General features: G+C 39.6%; 1 protein-coding gene across 10 annotated transcripts in view; it reads left to right on the forward strand.

Moving 5' to 3' along the window:
• Nucleotides 1-19,613, forward strand: part of herc1 (HECT and RLD domain containing E3 ubiquitin protein ligase family member 1) — a 159,237-nt gene that overhangs the window by 15,862 nt on the left and 123,762 nt on the right. For all 10 annotated transcript variants that reach the window (XM_062030430.1, XM_062030431.1, XM_062030432.1 and 7 more), the window contains exons 2-13: nt 119-1,095; nt 9,442-9,537; nt 9,631-9,825; nt 11,498-11,809; nt 11,919-12,015; nt 12,867-13,010; nt 13,366-13,493; nt 16,512-16,656; nt 17,771-17,942; nt 18,063-18,197; nt 18,261-18,426; nt 19,009-19,134. In XM_062030430.1, coding sequence (XP_061886414.1) covers nt 145-1,095; nt 9,442-9,537; nt 9,631-9,825; nt 11,498-11,809; nt 11,919-12,015; nt 12,867-13,010; nt 13,366-13,493; nt 16,512-16,656; nt 17,771-17,942; nt 18,063-18,197; nt 18,261-18,426; nt 19,009-19,134 — 2,667 coding nt within the window. In that variant the 5' untranslated portion in view covers nt 119-144. The remainder of the gene's footprint in view (nt 1-118; nt 1,096-9,441; nt 9,538-9,630; nt 9,826-11,497; nt 11,810-11,918; nt 12,016-12,866; nt 13,011-13,365; nt 13,494-16,511; nt 16,657-17,770; nt 17,943-18,062; nt 18,198-18,260; nt 18,427-19,008; nt 19,135-19,613) is intronic.

The raw sequence follows: 19,613 nt of genomic DNA on the forward strand, positions 1-19,613 counted from the left end.
AAAAACATTCATATTGTTTCCTGTGCATGAAACAACCACATTTTGAATGAATGAATGATTTTTAAAAAAAAAGAAAATGTAACACTAACTTATCATGTTGTCCTTTACTTATTGTCAGGACGGATGGCTCCAGAGTGACGTGCCATGGCTTTAACAATCCCCTCAGTGAAACTGAAATGGCTCGAGCACCTCAACAGCTCATGGATCACAGAGGACAGCGAGTCGATAGCCACACGGGATGGTGTTTCTGTGCTTTACTCAAAGCTCCTGGCTAACAAAGAAGCTGTGCTGTTACCCCAACAGGTGCTATGTCTTAAGGGTCCTCAGCTGCCAGACTTTGAGCGTGAGTGTCTCTCCAGCGATGAACAGGAACACTACTTGGATGCGCTACTTAGCAGCCAGTTGGCTTTGGCCAAGATGGTCTGTTCTGACTCTCCCTTTTCTGCCGCCCTGCGCAAACGTGTCCTGGTTCTTCAGCGAATCTTCTATGCACTTTCCAACAAGTACCATGATATGGGAAAGGTGAAACAGCAGCAGCACTCTCCAGAGAGCAACTCGGGCTCAACGGATCTGCACTGTGTCAGCGAGCGACCGCGCTCTAGCACCGATGCACTCATTGAGATGGGTGTTCGCACAGGCCTCAGCCTTCTCTTTGCTCTGCTGCGGCAGAGCTGGATGATGCCTCCTCCACCGAGCCCGTGTGGGGTAGCTGGTGGCAACCTGAATTTGTGTAATGATGTCATTCGCACAGCCATTGATGTAGTTAGTTCCCTGCCACCCCTCTCTCTGGCTAATGAGAGCAAGATTCCACCAATGGGCCTGGACTGTTTGGCCCAGGTCACCACTTTTCTGAAGGGCGTCACAATGCCAAATTCAGGGGCAGATATCTTAGGGCGACGACTTGCCTCAGAGTTACTGCTAGGACTAGCCTCCCAGAGGGGCTCCCTTCGCTACTTGCTTGAGTGGATTGAGATGGCGCTGGCAGCATCGGCTGTGGTCAGTGCAATGGAGCAGAATAAGGCACTACAAAGTCAGGAGGGCCTCATTGGTTATGATTGTTTTATGAACATCCTCCTACAGATGAGACGCTCACTGGTAAGTACAGTAAATAGTATTTGTGGTGTGGGCCTTGGGGTGATGTTTTATTGACATTTGGTTTGTGATTTCTACACAATAGACATAACATCCCTATAATGTATCAGAATATCAAAAAAAGAACAAAACAAAACTTAGTGCAGCTACTAAATGTACCGTTCTGTGTGTTATACATTCACAACCCTAAAAGAAATAATTAATAACTGAGATAACTGCTTGATATCTTCATTGTGTTTGCTGAATCTCACTTATTGCTTTTTCCCTAGCAGTCTCTACTACATCTTATTGGCTGCTGTCCTCCTATCCTACATGTCCCTGCTGCTATATCTTTCTCATTACCTTTTCTTACTGCCTGAGGCAATAGTTGAAATTTGTGCTGTGAGATATGGACATTTTATATTGGTATAATATAAATATCACAATATCGTATTTTTTCTAAAAGGGGACCTATGATAATTTTGTGTTCTACATTTAAGACACTTCGTTGTGGTCAAAATCAGGGGTTCTTAACCTTTTTGACCTTGTGGTCCAACTGTTCAAATAGTGAGGTGCCCGGGGACCATTCCAATTATTAACACTGAATTACTCTTGATTTTAATCGTATCCATTAATGATATGTCAAACTTTATTAAACCATGTGTTAACAAATCTTATAAACCTTAGGCTAAGGTCAGGCTGATTAAACAAATAAGTATTAACCAAATATACTGCATAAGAAGCGACTCATAAATAACTGACGAAAAATAAATATACAATTAAGTTGTGCTAAAATAAATCAACTAGATTAATAATAAGTTTCCCAACTAAACTGTCAAGACAATTGAAAGTGCAAATGAAAATACAGCTTCACCACTTGAGTCATAATTTTAGCACTTAAGGAACTTCTCTATGACTTAAGCTCCAGACTTGTTTGTTATATAGAGTGTATGAGCACTTAAACAACAGGCACCATGACTACTACCAATGACGTGGGAGGTTGTGTCCGAATGCATACAATTGCTGTCGTTTTGATGTTAATTTTTCTGACGAAATAAACCAAAATAATATGTCTATATACAGTTCTAATTATACACCAACTGATGAACTTACAATAAAACATGCTTTTATTTTGTGAAAATATAATTTTGCAGCCATATTTGAAGCACTCTGTGCCACATTCCCAGAATAAACATTAAAAAAATACACAGAATGACGAAAAAATAACTTATTACCCTCAGTTTTCCAAATTTTTCATTAGCTTTGGACCAACAATCACGGAGAAATTATAACTTGCGTGTGGAGTATGTCAACTGTGATGGCTGCCTCCTATGTATTTTTAATCACTATATATACACTAAACAAATATATAAACGCAACACTTTTGTTTTTGCTCCCATTTTTCACAAGTTGAATACAAAGATCTAAAACTTTTCCTCAACATAAAACACCTATTCCTCTCAAATATTGTTCTCAAATTTGTCTAAATCTGTGTTAGTGAGCATTTTTTCTTTGCCAAGATAATCCATCCCATCTCGCAGGTGTGGCATATTAAGATGCTGAGTAAACCGCATGATTATTGTACAGGTGTGCCTTAGGTTGCCCACAATAAAAGGCCACTTTGAAATGCACAGTTTTGCCTAGTACAGGGTTCGGCAACCTTTACCACTCAAAGAGCCATTTTGACCAGTTTCACAAATTAAAGAAAACAATGGGAGCAACAAAACTCTTTTGAAATTTAAAATGAAATAACACTGCATACAAAGTTTTTTTTTGCTTTGTGCTATGTATAAACCAGGGGTCTCAGACCCGCGACCCGCACCTTAATATGAAAATTGAATGTTAGTGCGGCCCACAAGTTTTATATGAATGCCGCTTGACAGCGTCATACTTGCCAACCCTCCCGATTTTTCCGGGAGACTACGAATTTCAGGACAACTACTCTCTCGAACGTCTGCTGATTTTCACCCAATCAACAATAATAATGGTGTGCCGTGATGGTACTGCATTTAACGCCCTCTACAACCTGTACATACAGCGTGCCGGCCCAGCCACACGTTGTATTAGGCTGCTGCTTGCACACGTAAGTGACAGCAACGCATACTTGGTCAACAGCCGCACAGGTTACACCAGGGGTGGGCAATTAATTTTTACCGGGGGCCGCATGAGCAACCCGAGCACTGCTGGAGGGCCACACCAACAATATTTCAATTAAATTTTGCTTAAATTATTTTTGATATACCGTAAGATAAATAATAATAATAATAATAATATTTTCATTTAACCTAACTTATCTTTATACAAAAGCAGATGGCTTTTGATGGTTTTATTTTTAACACTTTCTTACACAACACTTCCTTATGTATAATACAATGCGAAAATTTCAATTTTTGTCACTTTATCCTGCATCCTCTTTGTTGTGAACGTAGCACGCCTGTAAGGTGATTGGCGAAGAAGGAGGAAGCGTTACTGTTGCGGAAATGAGGAGTGAGGATAGATGTGCGTGTGGAAAGAACGAGATAAGTTGAACTGTGTTAGTATAGGTTGCTCAATAAAAGTTTAAAAAGAGCGTCAGACTTGGTGTGCACTTCTTCTGGACGCTACAATTGGTGTCAGAAGTGGGATGAAATGCCTCCCAGTTCGTCTTGCCATCAAACCTGGGAGTCTTCATTGAGGGCGGAATTCCCCAATGCTAGGCAGCGTGCGCTGCACCTGTAGACGCTGCCTCTCTCCTTCCTCTCTCTCTCTCTTGTGACGCTGCCTCTCTCCTTTCTCTCTCTCTCTCTCTCTCTCTCTCTCTCTCTCCTGTGACGCTGCCTCTCTCCTTCCTCCCTCTCTCTCTCTCTCTCTCTCTCTCTCTCTCTCCTGTGACGCTGCCTCTCTCCTTCCTCCCTCTCTCCTTCCTCCCTCTCTCTTTGCGGCGAGCTCCTCACTTGGCACGTACCTCCCGATGACGTAGCAGGCTGAGCACACAAACAGCGCAGTATGCGCAAAGTTTTACTTCTGACACCAATTGTAGCGTCCGGAAGAAGTGCACACCAAGTCTGACGCTCTTTTTAAACTTGTATTGAGCAACCTATACTAACACAGCTTAACTTATCTCGTTTCTTCCACACGCACGTCTATCCTCACTCCTCATTTCCGCAACTCAAGAAGACATCAACTTCAGCAGGTCGTTACACTATATTCTTTAAACACAGCAACATGTGTACCACAAATTAAGCACACGGCTTTACTTTTACTTGGCAGTCTGTCTTGTTGAAAACACGCCATTCGTCATCAACTTTTCTCTTTTTAGCGTCTCGGGGGTAACTGTGCATCACTTGTCGCTGGGCACCTTCTCTCACAGGTTACACACGGACATACGCCCATAAATAACACTTTTCAAAATAAAAGCAGCACAGTTGTATTGCACGCACGACATAGATGTTTTTTAAACTTTATTTTGTAATTTGTGATTGCTGCTGTTCACATTCGCTCACAATCGCGCACGAGCATATACGTCCACACGGAAGTAATACAAATAACGCTTTTCAAAACAAAAGCCGCACCGTTGTATTGCACACCCGAGATATTTATTTTGTAATTTATGATTGGCCTCATGCGGGCCGGACAGGGACGTACAAAGGGCCGGATGTGGCCCGCGGGCCGCAGAATGCCCAGGTCTGGGTTACCTATAAAACAACTTTAACACTCTTACTAATATGCGCCACACTGTGAACCCACACCAAACAAGAATGACAAACATATTTCGGGAGAACATCTGCACCGTAACACAACATAAACACAACAGAACAAATACCCAGAATCCCATGTAGCCCTACATTATACACCACCCTACCACCAAACCCAGCCCACCTCAACCGACACACGGAGGGGGGGGGGGGTTGATGTGTGGGGGAGCGGGGTTTGGTGGTAGCGGGGGTGTATAATGTAGCCCGGAAGAGTTAGGGCTACATGGGATTCTGGGTATTTGTTCTGTTGTGTTTATGTTGTGTTACAGTGCAGATGTTCTCCAGAAATGTGTTTGTCATTCTTGTTTGGTTTTGGTTCACAGTGTGGCGCATATTAGTAAGAGTGTTAAAGTTGTTTTATATGGCCACCGTCAGTGTAACCTGTATGGCTGTTGACCAAGTATGCCTTGCTGTCACTTATGTGTGCAAGCAGAAGTTGCATACAACATGTGGCTGAGCTGGCATGTTGTTTGTACAGGTTGTAGAGGGCGCTAAATGCTGTGCCATCACGGCACACCCTCATTATTATTGTTAGGGTGAAAATCTGAGAATAATTGTCCCGGGAGATTTCTGGGAGAGGCGCTGAAATCCGGAAGTCTCCCGGGAAAATCCGGAGGGTCGGCAAGTATGCAGCTGAGCCGCATCAGAGTGATCAAAGAGCCGCATGCGGCTCCGGAGCCGCAGGTTGCCGACCCCTGGCCTAGTTGATAGTAGTCATGGCGCTCTGTAGTCACGCAAGTGCTTTTTTGACTAATCATTTAGGAGATCGCCTGAAGCTGAGTTGGCTATACTCCTCTTTATAACCACTCTGGTTTGAGATTGTCATTACTGCCACAAGTGGTGGAAAAGTGTATTACAACTGAGTACAGCTGGGGCCCATACGGACCACAGCTGGGAAACAGATATTTTTTGGCGGCCCTCTAAGGCAGTAGTCCCCAACATAAAAAACACAAGATACACTTACAATTAGTGCACCAACCCAAAAAACCTCCCTCCCCCATTTATACTAATTCGCACAAAAGGGTTGTTTCTTTCTGTTATTAATATTTCTGGTTCCTACATTATATATCAATATAGATAAATAAAGACGGCAGGGATACAGTCCGTAAGCACACATGATTGTATTTTTTTATGACAAAAAAAACAAAAAATTCATTTGTCCATTCCGCAGCTTCTGGTCTATTCGTCGTCAGAAATCTTGTCATTAAAATTGTAAAAATAGGTCTTTAAAGGATACAGGTAAACGGGTCCTTTGTTAACCTGCCGGCTTTATTAGCCCCCAAGCAGCGCACAACACGACATGTTTCACGGCGAAAAACTCTTCAAATAAAAGAAATGTCTAGTGGGGAAGTGCAGTACAGTATAAGGCAGGGGTCGGCAACCCGCGGCTCTAGAGCCGCATCTTTAGCGCCGCCCTAGTGGCTCTCTGAAGCTTTTTCAAAATAGTATGAAAAATGGAAAAAGATGAGGGGAAAAAAATATATTTTTTGTTTTAATATGGTTTCTGAATGAGGACAAGCATGACACAAACCTCCGTAATTGTTATAAAGCACACTGTTCATATTAAACATGCTTCACTGATTCGAGTATTCGGCGAGTGCCGTTTTGTCCTACTAATTTTGGCGGTCCTTGAACTCACCTTAGTTTGTTTACATGTATAACTTTCTCCGACTTTCTAGGACGTGTTTTATGCCACTTCTTTTTCTGTCTCATTTTGTCCACCAAACTTTTAACGTTGTGCGTGAATGCACAAAGGTGAGTTTTGTTGATGTTATTGACTTGTGTGGAGTGCTAATCGGACATATTTGGTCACTGCATGACTGCAAGCTAATCGATGCTAACATGCTATTTAGGCTAGCTATATGTACATATTGCATCATTATGCCTCATTTGTAGCTATATTTGAGCTCATTTAGTTTCCTTTAAGTCATCTCAATTCAATCTATATCTCATGACACACTATCTGTATGTAATTTGGCTTTTTTTTTTTTTTTTTAAATGTCCTGCCCAGCTTCTCGGGCAAATCATATAGCAGATGTAGATGCCCATATCGGCTGTTCAGATTTACTTTACAAAAGAGAAGTGTAGGATACTTCTCTTGTTGCCTTACTTGTATTTTGACTTTATTAAATGTATTTATATTATCATTTGGTGCAGCCGGGCCGGAGCAGGAGGGGATAGAAAGAGAGAAAAAGGAAGACAGAGGGGGGAATTGTGGGGACAAGAGGGGGATTAGACAGAGACAAAAACAACAGCAAACACAACAACAACAGAGCAACATCAGCAAATACGACATGTACAAATATGATGGTAAAAGTAATAGCAAATAAGCAGTTAGCGAAAATAAAATAAAAAATTAATAAAAATAAAATTAAAAAAATGTAATTTGGCTTTTAATTTGTTGCGGCTCCAGACAGATTTGTTTTTGTATTTTTGGTCCAATATGGCTCTTTCAACATTTTGGGTTGCCGACCCCTGGTATAAGGCCATGGCGCTCTGAAGTCACGATTATGCCTTTTGACCAATAATTGAGGAAACCGCCTGAAACCGAGTTGCCCAAACTCATCATACACGGCTCTGAACAATGGTTAAGAAACATTGGTCTAGATAAAATGTATTGGACATGCTTTGGTATACATTTTGCTCCACAGTCACTTTCATAACCCGATTTTTGAGTCTGTCTGCAAGATGTTCTGTTGCTGAGGTGTTCACAGATTGCAAATAAAAACCATGCCCGACCCACTCCAAAAGTAACATAATTGATCATTTGAAAATGTACACTGTTTAAATATATATTTGGAAGTTGTCATCGCAATTTTTTTTCCTCAAACACAGTCAAAATTAAACTTCATAAACATTATATAGACTCAGCCAATCACAACATTAGGTACACTTGCACACTCCGTTTGTTTCAGAGAGTGAATAAAACAACTGTTTGTAGCAGCATGTATGTCACTGCATGTCACGTGTCGCCGTTATTATGCCGGAGGTTCTCCACTCACACAAAATGAATGCTAATTTCTTGTATTTTTTGTCCATTTACTCATGAAAACATATTTTATATATAAAAAAAGACAAGTTAAAAAGGGACAATTAAAAAAAAACAACAAAAAAAAACAATAAAAAATATTTTTTGTGCTAGCCCTTCTTTTCAACATACTTAGGATTAGTTGTACACACATGAATTTAGAGATGGCGTGTGTAATTTCTTGGTTTCTAAGGGACTTCTTGTCATAGACAGTGTGATTGGACAACAACTTTGGCACGTCAGGCACATTTAATGTGTTTCTTTTCATCACATTGAAGTTTTGAGATAATGTTAGTACTAGTCACATTTTAACACTGTCTCAGTATTGTTCTTCATGTCACGTCTTCAAGTGAAAGAAAACATTTGATTTTTTTGGTTTAGCTTCCATTGTGTCCTCAAACTGTCTCTGCGACAGCACATGAAGTCCATGCCCTTGCTGGCTCTCGCACACATGAACGTATCAGCTCCATTAAGTTATTTCAGTTGACATAAAGCAGCAGCAATGCTACAGTTACATTATCTGCAACCCAGACATTAAAATTACGATATGAATTGTAGAGATTGATATCATACGCTAAACATTTTTATGTCTCACTACGATATATATCGTAATATCGCACAATACTATGTTGAAGACTGAAAATATTGGAGGCAAATTAATTTCTCTTTTTTTTGTGTTCCCTAAATGTGGAGACCATTTTGTAATGCCTCCTCCTGTTGGCCAAACTCTTCAGGACAATGCCTTTTCAGTTGCTGAAAATGTTTCCCAATGGCCATCTGTGTGAATAAGTGAACATTAATTTTCAGTCAATAATTAACAAACATTAAAAACTTGTGATCAAAACAGCTCAATGTACAGCATCAACCATAGCAGCTCAACACGCCTAAAGGGTTTTTTTTAGCATGTAGGCTAACACTATTAACAGTGTGACTTAATGGTTATGCACACCTTGAGGTTCCAGCTATGTTAATATATAGACAGAGGTGTTCAGACCACCGCTTGTCTGTCCACATACTTTTATCAAGAAGTGCTTATGATAGCATCACATACAGTACCTTGTTCTCGGAAACTCTCCTGCTACACCTTGCTATTCTCAGTGTTTTTAAGGCTGGTATACACTCAAAACAGGGCAGAAAAGTTGCATATGGTGATTGTATGAAAACGTTGTCATTGTTGTTGAGAACATACAACAAAATTAGCAGCTCTGTTAGATAAAAGTATGAAATATCATGAAAACCAAAGAATCAAAACAAACCTATCCAAAAAATGAAGGAAACCAATGTCAACAAACAAATGTAGTTTCAAAAATTCCTTAACGACCATTCTTATGTCTGGCTAAAGTTGCAAGTGAAATTGCAAGCATTAGCTAGTTCTGATTTTTAATTTGTTGTGACAAACACTGATGTCAGTGTTGGTCGGCGAACCAGAGCTGCATTAACATAAACATGTTTCTCTGTATTTCACACATTATAATGCTGTTTCTAATGTATTGTAATCATTTAGTATGGGAGCCTTTAGGCTCAGAGTGAAAATATATACTGTAACTTGTGTTGTGTGTTTCAAAGCTTCATATTATCCAAACATTTGATAAAGCTGATTTATTTCAGGGTTCCTCAGCAGATCGCAGCCAATGGAGAGAACCTACCCGCAACCCTGATGGGCTGTGCTCATTGTATGAGGCAGCCCTCTGTCTTTTTGAAGAAGTAAGACAATTAGCAGCTCTTGCGTTCGTTCACCTATACATTACTGTTAACATTGTTGTATGCACTGCAATATTTTTAAATGTTTTTTGTCAGGTGTGTCGGATGGCGTCAGACTACTCCCGCAGCTGTGTCAGTCCAGACAGCATCCAGACAGGCGAAACGCCTGTAGTTTCTGAGACTTGTGAAGTTTATGTGTGGGGAAGTAACAGCAGCCACCAACTTGTGGAGGGTACACAAGAGAAGATCCTGCAGCCCAAATTGGCCCCCAGCTTTGCCGATGCGCAGACAGTAAGACAAAATATCTGCATGGTGCTTTAAAAGAGAGAGACATAATAGTGACTTCACATTAGCAGGTTGTCAGCAGGATATACTAGTTTACACCATTTCTCTTTCGAAAAGTGCAAAGGTTACAGTTGGAAAAGGCCATCCATGCATTCATTTTCTATACCACTTGTCCTCGTTTGGACCACTGGTATGTTGGACCCTATCCTGCTGACTTTGATTGAGAGGAAACCTTGGACTGGTTGGTCACTAGCCAATCGCAGGGCACATAACAAATATTCCTACTCCCATATGGAGTCTCTTATTAACCTAACAGTTTGAACAGTGTAAATTGTTGTTTTATTTTTAGTAAATTAAATGAATGCACGACACAAGACACACTCTTCTCTTTTACTTTTAATATGTACCTCTACTCAATAAATGTAACAGAGCCGCAGAGTTGGCACTACAGATCCTTTTTGCTACGTTTTATTCTCTGGCAAAGCAGGTGTGTTGTGAAGCAGCGTTACGATGCATACCGCTACGGTTCTATTACAATTTGTTTACCAGCCAGTGCAAATCGCATTTGTGGCGGGGCAAATTTGATTTGTGGCCACAAATAAATAAAACATAGGAAACTTTCAGGAAGGTCGAGTCAGGGCATGACCCGGAACAGTAGCGATTGTTCTAAAACGGCTAAGAAGCTCAGTTTCCTCTAAAATGTGCCAAAAAATAAGTGGTCAAATATGTACTTTTATGTTTACATTTCCACTAAATATGCGTTAAAATGCATTCAACTTTTTTCCCGAATCCGCTACATTCACGACAGCTGACGCGACTTTCTTCTCATTCATTGTGTTAAGAGTCACAGTGCATTAAACAGTGTTGACGCTGAGCATCCATTAACTTTAATGGGGGAGCATACAGTGGGTTGTTCCACTGCAGCCAAACTTGACAGCCATTGCATAAATGCTTGGCTTTGTCTTGCCCGTCGGACGTTCAGCATATGGAAAGTGGGCTTGGCTTCCGCAGGCCTGGATGGTGAGCTTCCGTATAATGATCGAATGATCTGACGGGGAATGATCCCCTTTTTGATTTGACAGCAAAATGAGTTAATCAGTGATCTTGAAATATAAACCACTCCCAAACATTTTTCAAGTGGTCTTCCATTCTGAGTTGATATAGAGAATTTTACAATCTTTTAAATGATGTTTTTTTGTAAAATCTAGCATCTAGGTCGTGGTTCAGATGGTAGAGTGGCCAGCCAGAAACTTGTGGGTTCCTGGTTGGAATCCAGCTTCTGCCATCCTAGTCACTGCCATTGTGTCCTTGGGCAAGACAGTTCACCCACCTTGCTCCCATTGCCACCCACACAGGTGTAAATGTATCTTAAATGTAGATAATGGGTTTCACAATGTGAAGTGCTTTGAGTCACTAGAGAAAAAGCGCTAAATAAATATAATTCACTTCATTTCACATCTTTATAACTTTTATCTATTATTGGAGACTGTACTTGTGTTTTAGAGAGTAGTTGAAAATGAGCTTCCCCTACTTGAAAGACCAGCAGCTGCCACTGGCCTGGAGGCATGAGACATGATAGAGAAGAAAACTGATATGTTCATAAAAAAAAATTTCGATTATGATTTAAAAATCGAATAATCGTGCAGCTATACTTGCTACCTTTCTCCACTCTTCACAGATTGAGGCGGGCCAGTACTGTACCTTTGTAATCTCCTCTGATGGTTCTGTGCGGGCCTGCGGGAAGGGAAGCTATGGTCGCCTTGGCCTCGGAGACTCGAACAATCAGTCCACACTCAAGAAACTGACCTTTGAACCTCACCGTGCTATCAAAAAAGTGTCATCTTCCAAGGGGTCAGATGGCCACACGCTGGCCTTCACTACAGAGGGTGAAGTGTTCAGCTGGGGTGATGGTGACTATGGCAAGCTAGGTCACGGGAACAGCTCGACACAGAAATACCCAAAACTTATCCAAGGACCACTACAAGGAAAGGTAGGGTTTTAAGCAGAGCTGCTTGATTTACATTTCTGTGACATAATGAATGGTCTGTAAAGTATATACAGTAAGTATAAACATTTTGCTTTTTTTTTTTTTACATCAGGTGGTGGTATGTGTAGCTGCTGGCTATAGACACAGTGCTGCGGTCAGTGAGGAAGGCGAGCTGTACACATGGGGGGAAGGTGACTTTGGAAGATTGGGTAAGTAATTTCCTAAGGGGAACGTAAAATCCCAGTCAAATGTATGATTTAGAATTTTCGATTTAGCATGCTTTGCATGACAGTCACTTGTGTGATGCATGATCCCCTCAGTTGTCTTAACCAAGCTGTAAGATTTGATTTCTCAAAATTATTTTATAGGATAATTGCATTTGCTTATTAAATAAAAAGAGTGAAGTTGACAAAACAACAATGGGGCATGGGCCAAAAAAGCAATAAATCAGATGTCTGTCTGTCAGTCTGTCTGTCTGTCTGAGAGATAGATAGATACATAGGAGAAGAAGAAAAACCTTCTCCAGTTTTAATTTTCATTTACTTACAGCAATGGAGTGGAACATTATCAACAACTCGCAATTGTTCCAAGTTAGTAAAGCAAATGTGTGTTCTTTATATTATTATGCATATCAAGCTTAAAGAGGAACTGCACTTTTTTGAAATATTGTCTATCATTCACAGTCCGTATGTTAGACAAGAACACGTTTTTCTTTTTTATGCATTCTAACTTGTAAATAAACGCTAGCAAGGGTCAGCAAAAATGGAGGTGATGGGATTTGCTCTATTCTTTTTTAGCCACCTTCCACTTGTAGTATATTACAAATTAGAATACATTACAAAAATACAACTGTGTGTCTGACATAGGGATTGTGAATGATAGGCAAAATTAAAAAAGCACATTTTCCAATCAAACTAATTTACGGTACTTTTGCCTCCCCTGATCAGCCAGTACAGTAGTATATTTAAATTAAAGTGCAGGATGTGCAAAGCCATGTAGTCATTTTGTTGTATAATTTCCTTGAATAAACTATACGTCATGTTGTGTTTTTGAAATGCAGGTCATGGTGACAGCAACAGCAGAAACATTCCCACCTTGGTCAAAGACATCAGCAACGTGGGAGAAGTGTCATGTGGTAGCTCTCATACTATTGCCTTGTCAAAAGATGGTCGTACTGTCTGGTCCTTTGGAGGTGGAGATAATGGTGCGTAACCTCTTCACACAATTGTTTTCTAGCAATACTGTTCTAACAAAATGATTTGTTAAAATATTGTATTTGTTAATGTTAAAGGTAACTTTTTACATGGTTAACCTTTGTAGAACCACACACATGATATACCAGGTTGATGTGAAGCGTATATTTTTATTAGTGATCTATTACTGTCTCATAATTGTACCTCACAATTGTTATTGAGTTCAAATTAGAAACCATTGTAATGGTATTATTATACAGAAACATTGTTGTCATTTTTGTACTGTTGCATTCACTTGTATTTGTGTTAAATAAATGCTGAATGTAATCTTCAGGCATTAAGAAAAAAAAACATGTTATTCTGCAGGCAAACTTGGTCATGGTGATACTAATCGTGTTTACAAGCCAAAAGTCGTAGAGGCACTCCAAGGGATGTTCATCAGAAAAGTGTGTGCTGGAAGCCAGTCTTCTCTTGCCTTAACTTCCACTGGACAGGTGAGTAACAAAGTACAGTAATCATACATTTAGTAATACATAATTTTATTGTCTGTCACCTCAACGGGTGTCACCATTGGAACCACGTTTTTAAATGGTCATTAAAGCTGCAGTATGTCACTGTTTGGTAGATACTTCAAGGCTACTTGTGTTTGATCATTGTGACCTGCCTCTTTCTAGTTCAGGATTCTTCCTAGCTTCAGGATTCGCACATGTACGGCGAAAAAGAACAACACCACAGTGCAACGGCAGTGTTTGGGGGAGTTTATTGCTCATTGCATCCGTTTTTTAATCCTTTCGTAAGTGGGTTGTCACACACCGTGGGCATGCGCACATGTACGAAGATGAAAAATGAAAGCCAAGTCGGTCAAAGCCAGCATCTTATTCTGTCTGTGCGGAAGTGTTAAAATGTTTTAACTTCTATCTGTGACAAATATAGACATTACATTAAATCTGATTATGATAACATAAGCTAGCTGGTGTTGTTCAAGTTACATTTTTTGGGTTGAAAAATGTATTTGAGCATTTGCAAACATCTCCTTTAAGTCGCCACCCACGTTTATTAAATTCAAGACCAACATACGTACTTTTTAAAAAAGCTTATTTCGTCTTTTATTCTACACCAATACACACAATTGTTTGAGCAAAGTGGATTTTAGAGCACACTGATGAGGACATGAGGCAGAACATGATAACCACATGCAAGAAAATAATAACATTTGCAGTTTCCCATACATTAATTTCCTTGTGGCAGTCTGCCATAAGTAAATTTAGGGCTCTCACAGGTAAAAGAAATGGTGGTAAAAAAAATATTATAACATTTTATGATTGTGTAATAGTTTGGTGACTATATTCCTAAAAGTAGAAATGCATTTGCTGCTTTATGTCAATTTTGTTTTGTTAAAATCTCATTTGTTAAACGTTAATTCAAGTCTAAATCGGTCGAAATGCTAATTTTTGTTAGCCGTACATTATATGTTGTTAGCAGTAAGCCAGAGCCGTAAGATCTAACCTTTGTCTTTTATGGTTGCATAGTTTTCTTTCCAATTTATACCAAGCTGTATTTTGATTTTACATGATTCCTACGTGTATGTGCACAGCATGTGTATATTAATGTACTTTCCTTTGTGTGCTTAATTTTACAGTAACTTCCTTTTGGAGACTATCAATGAACAATCTCAAGTTTTTCATCCCTAATTTAAAGGACTGTTTACTTATCTTCCAAACTAAATTTCAGCATTTAATAACCCAGGGTTGAACAATATGTAGCCTCTGTTACATGGTAGAAATAAAATAAGCAGAAACAATTGGAAAAATGGAGGAAAACGATAAAATATTACCGGAAAATAAAATGTCGATACTAAACACAGATTCGTCTACACATATCATATGCACTTTGTAAGAGCTACATCTATTTAGTTTTTGTTGTTGTTTTTACGTCAGGTGTCTATTTAAACAGAGGTGTAGTGAATCAGTCATCAGGCATTAGGTGGTAGATCATGCGGTATTTACCACTTAGTCCCCCACATACTTATTCCAGTTTTCCAGCAGCATCAAACTATTAGCTTATTTTTCTCACCAGTACAGTCATGTTTTGTTTGTTTATAATTATTTGTAATATTAACTGGCAACATCACCCAAAAGTGGATCATAGTATGAACAATTATTTATAAGAGTGCATCAAAATCGTTGACCATGCCTTAATAACTATAGGAGGATTTGATTTATTTATTTGTCACCTTTGAGTTTTGATTAGCTGTCTGTGATTTATAAGTGGAAAATCACTGAATTAGTCTGATTTATCAAATAGTTCAGTTTTTTGTATTTTCACACCTACATGTGAAGTCCAAATGTCAATGCACTCTCTCTATTGGTTATACGCCGTGTGCCTGTCCTGTACACTGGGAGGGTGTTTATTTCCTTTTAGCACAGATACATGTATTGCTTTTCCGGTTGACCTATGACTGCTCATTACAAGTAAACAGCCTAGCTCCGTTGTACCTGATGTCCGCTGTAATATTGGCACTGTTACAAATATTACGGCTCTATTGGCTATGCTGATGTTAAATAGCAGACAGCATCAATAAATTATATTAGATTGTGCTACTAACATGACGCTACTACCAAAAATGTACTGGAGAGGATGCAGGTCCAAAGCAAAGAACGACTAGCAGGCGATAGTTGTTTCGAAGGAATTTTGGATGGAGAATCATGAAAACAAAACTTTGGAATGTCTCGCAGTTCATTCATAAGGCTCTATGGATTGATTGAAGGAATTTTAAATCCAAAGGAAAAGACTGTTCTTCCCCGGCCAACACTGTTCCAAATGGAATATCTTGCCAGTTATATGGAATACAGAATTATTGTTAACCAGTTTGGAGTGCACAAATGCAGGGAGAAGAGATTTGTGTACGCTTTATTCTTTGCCTTGTAATTTCCCACTTCATTTTCTTTCATCTCATTCGTATTTTGTTTGGGAGTCCGAATTAAGCCGGCATTCTCCACTTCCGTAGCTACCTTCTTAAATAAATATTTATTTATTTATTTCTCCCATCGATGCTCTTCAAAATATTATGTTATTTAAATTTATGAATCAAATAAACGATCTCCTCTTCACTCCAGTTGTTGCTTATGTTTTTAATTAATGGTATCTGCTTCCGGTTTATATCCCGCACATTGAGACTGGCACATGAGTGACACGAAGTGTCCCCTCCTGCGGCACACACCCACTCGAGAGATTTGGTTTTTTATTTACATACGGTAATCCAGGTGTGTAAATCCGATTTTTCAAAAACCGAACACGATCGAATTAAGGTGCTTCCATGGTTTGTAGGATGCTTATTTAGAGCCAAAGTATTTGAGAAGTCAGACTAATTTAGTGCATGGACACATACTAACTGATCTTAATGACACTGCTGTTCAGTGAGGGTGAAAGTATTATTCAAGTATTGCTATTGTACTTTATGATGTGTTAAAAGAAATCATCTGGTAATGATCTCTCCTGTCATGTGGTTATAGGTTTATGCTTGGGGTTGTGGCGCTTGCCTTGGTTGTGGTTCTTCTGAGGCAACAGCACTAAGACCGAAACTTATTGAGGAGCTCGCTACGACCAGGGTGGTGGACATCTCTATAGGGGACAGTCACTGCCTGGCCCTGTCGCATGGTATTTTCTTCTTTCAATTTCTCTAACTCGCTGTTTTACAATGCATGTAAATTGTAACTATAAACTGTACCTAGGGCTGCATGGTGGAACAGGGGTTAGTGTGTGTGCCTCACAATACGAAGATCCTGGTTTCGATCCCCGAGCCTGGGGTTTTTCTGTTTGCATGTTCTCCCCATGACTGCGTGGGTTCCCTCTGGGTACTCCGGCTTCCTCCCACCTCCAAAGACATGCACCTGGGGATAGGTTGATTGGCAACACTAAATTGGCCCTAGTGTGTGAATGTGAGTGTGAATGTTGTCTGTCTATCTGTGTTGGCCCTGCGATGAGGTGGCGACTTGTCCAGGGTGTACCCCGCCTTCTGCGCGAATGCAGCACCCCCCTGCGACCCCAAGAGGGACAGCCTGTAGAAAATGGATGGATGGAGACTGCATCTGACAACTGTATGCTGTTATGTGGTCCCTTTTGTGTGCTAATCTTGTTGGTCACTGTTTTCCCGCTCTGTGTTTGCATAAATTAGATTTCTGATTTATGCTGCTGTGAAATAAACACCACAATTTTGAAGCCTTCTAAGATCACAATTTTGTCATGTAACATACTTTTTAAAAAGAACGAACTAGATAAGAAATATTGTATAAAAACAATACAATATTCACAGGTAATATTATCTGTATGATCAAAGCTACCAGCTGCCCTATTTTGAATATATGACTGTCTGTACTCAATTTGATTGTATTCTATTTTAACAGTTTATTTTATTGCCCTCCTTTTTCTGTTGCTGCTACATAAAATGTTCGATGGTGATAAAGTTTTATAAATATATAATATAATGCACTACAAATAAGTACAGTCATTATATAATGTAATAATTTACAGCATTTACATGGGAGAGTGACTCTGAAAAGCCTAGACAGTTCGTATCTCAAAAAGTTCAGTTACTTGTGATTTGAGGTATCAGTGTATTGAGGTATCAGTGTATTAGCTATTACCTCTTGAATGTGCGCAAACTTACAATTAGCTCAGTGCGGTATTGATATAGTGTATACAGTGTGGTAACGATATTTGACATCAGCAAATAAATGCCTGCTACATTTTCTCATCCCACTAATATCTATAGATAATGAAGTATATGCATGGGGAAACAACTCTATGGGCCAGTGTGGGCAGGGCAATTCCACCGGACCTATCACAAAGCCCAAAAAGGTTGTTTGCTTGGATGGAGTCACCTTACAGCAAATCTCAGCCGGAACTTCCCATAGTTTGGCATGGACAGCCCTTCCTAGAGACAGGTCAGTTATTAGATGATTTATGATTCCATTGTTAGTGTTGATTCCACAGTATTCCAGTATTGTCCTTCTGTACTTAACTTAATTTTTAAAAAAAATAATAATAATAATTTTGCACTGTAGGCAAGTGGTTGCCTGGCACAGACCCTATTGTGTTGACCTTGAGGAAAGCACTTTCTCCCATTTACGCTCCTTCCTTGACCGCTATTGTGACAGTATCAACTGTGAAGTTCCTCCTCTGCCATTCCCTTCATCCAGGTAAATATGCATAACTTGTCAGCATGACTTTTCTTTTAAAAAAAATAAAATACATTTTTTTAGGGAGCATCATAACTTCCTTAAGCTGTGCCTTCGGCTTTTGTCCAATCATCTGGCTCTGGCACTTGCCGGGGGTGTGGCTACAAGTATTTTAGGCCGGCAAGCCAGGCCTCTGAGGAATCTTCTCTTCAGATTAATGGACTCTTCAGTGCCAGATGAGATTCAGGAGGTAATACAAAATCAAATTATGGCATATTATACATAACTGTTTGCGTCTGCTTTTACAAATAGCTATCTGATCAAAAACGCTTGGGGGTAGAAGGTCACATTGTTGGATGTTTTTAGTGCTCTACCAGATGCTACTTTAAGCTTTACTGAATATGATGAATTGTGTTTAGACCAATTGTTTGACCTACACAAATTTGAAGTGAAGCGACAAAACTACCATTAAAGCTTTATTTTTTGTGTTTTTATTAACAAGCCTCAGTCTCGATTCAGATAACTGGGGGTCAAATGTGATGCTATAAATTTGAATCATATTTAAAATGGATAAGCACAATCAATCCACCTGCGCTCATTTTTTAAATTCTTCCAAAGGTATGAAAGAAACAGAGCTTTTCTGGTCTTCCCATCCCATTTTAATTTTGTTTGGCATTTTTCACATAGTTATTTAATAAAATGTTCTCAGAACTTAACATATGGTTGCTTAGCAGCAACTTACCTCTAGCCTGTGCCATTTTGTTTCCTGGAAGACTTTAATCTGCCATCCATTATCAAATCTGGTGACGATATGTATTTGTGTGGTTTTTAGGCAGTGATTGAGACACTATCTGTCGGAGCAACCATGCTTCTGCCTCCACTGAGAGAGAGGATGGAACTACTCCATTCTTTGCTGCCTCAAGGCCCTGACAGATGGGAGAGTCTGTCCAAAGGACAGGTACCGTTTATGTGCAAAAAAAGACACTTTAAGAGGATAAAGTATTTACCCAAACTAGTCAGTAATTTTGTATTCAACTGTACTGCATCATACAGCAGTGATACAGTGCATCCGGAAAGTATTCACAGTGCTTCACTTTTTCCACATTTTGTTATGTGACAGCCTTATTCCAAAATGGAATAAATACATTTTTGTCCCCAAAATTCTGCACACACTACCCCATAATGACAATGTGAAAATGTTTAGTTTTTAACCCTTTGTAAATGTATTTAAAAAAAATACTTTAATACTTTGTTGATGCACCTTTGGTAACAATTACAGCCTCAAGTCTTTTTGAATACGATGCCACAAGCTTGGCACACATATCTTTGGGCGCATTTGCCCATTCCTCTTTGCAGCACCTCTCAAGCTCCTTCAGGTTGTACGAGAAGTGTTGGATTTTATCCAGGATGTCTCTGTACATTGCTGCATTGATCTTA

Source organism: Entelurus aequoreus, linkage group LG02 (genome assembly GCF_033978785.1).
Source record: "Entelurus aequoreus isolate RoL-2023_Sb linkage group LG02, RoL_Eaeq_v1.1, whole genome shotgun sequence".
In the NCBI taxonomy this organism is placed as follows: domain Eukaryota; kingdom Metazoa; phylum Chordata; class Actinopteri; order Syngnathiformes; family Syngnathidae; genus Entelurus; species Entelurus aequoreus.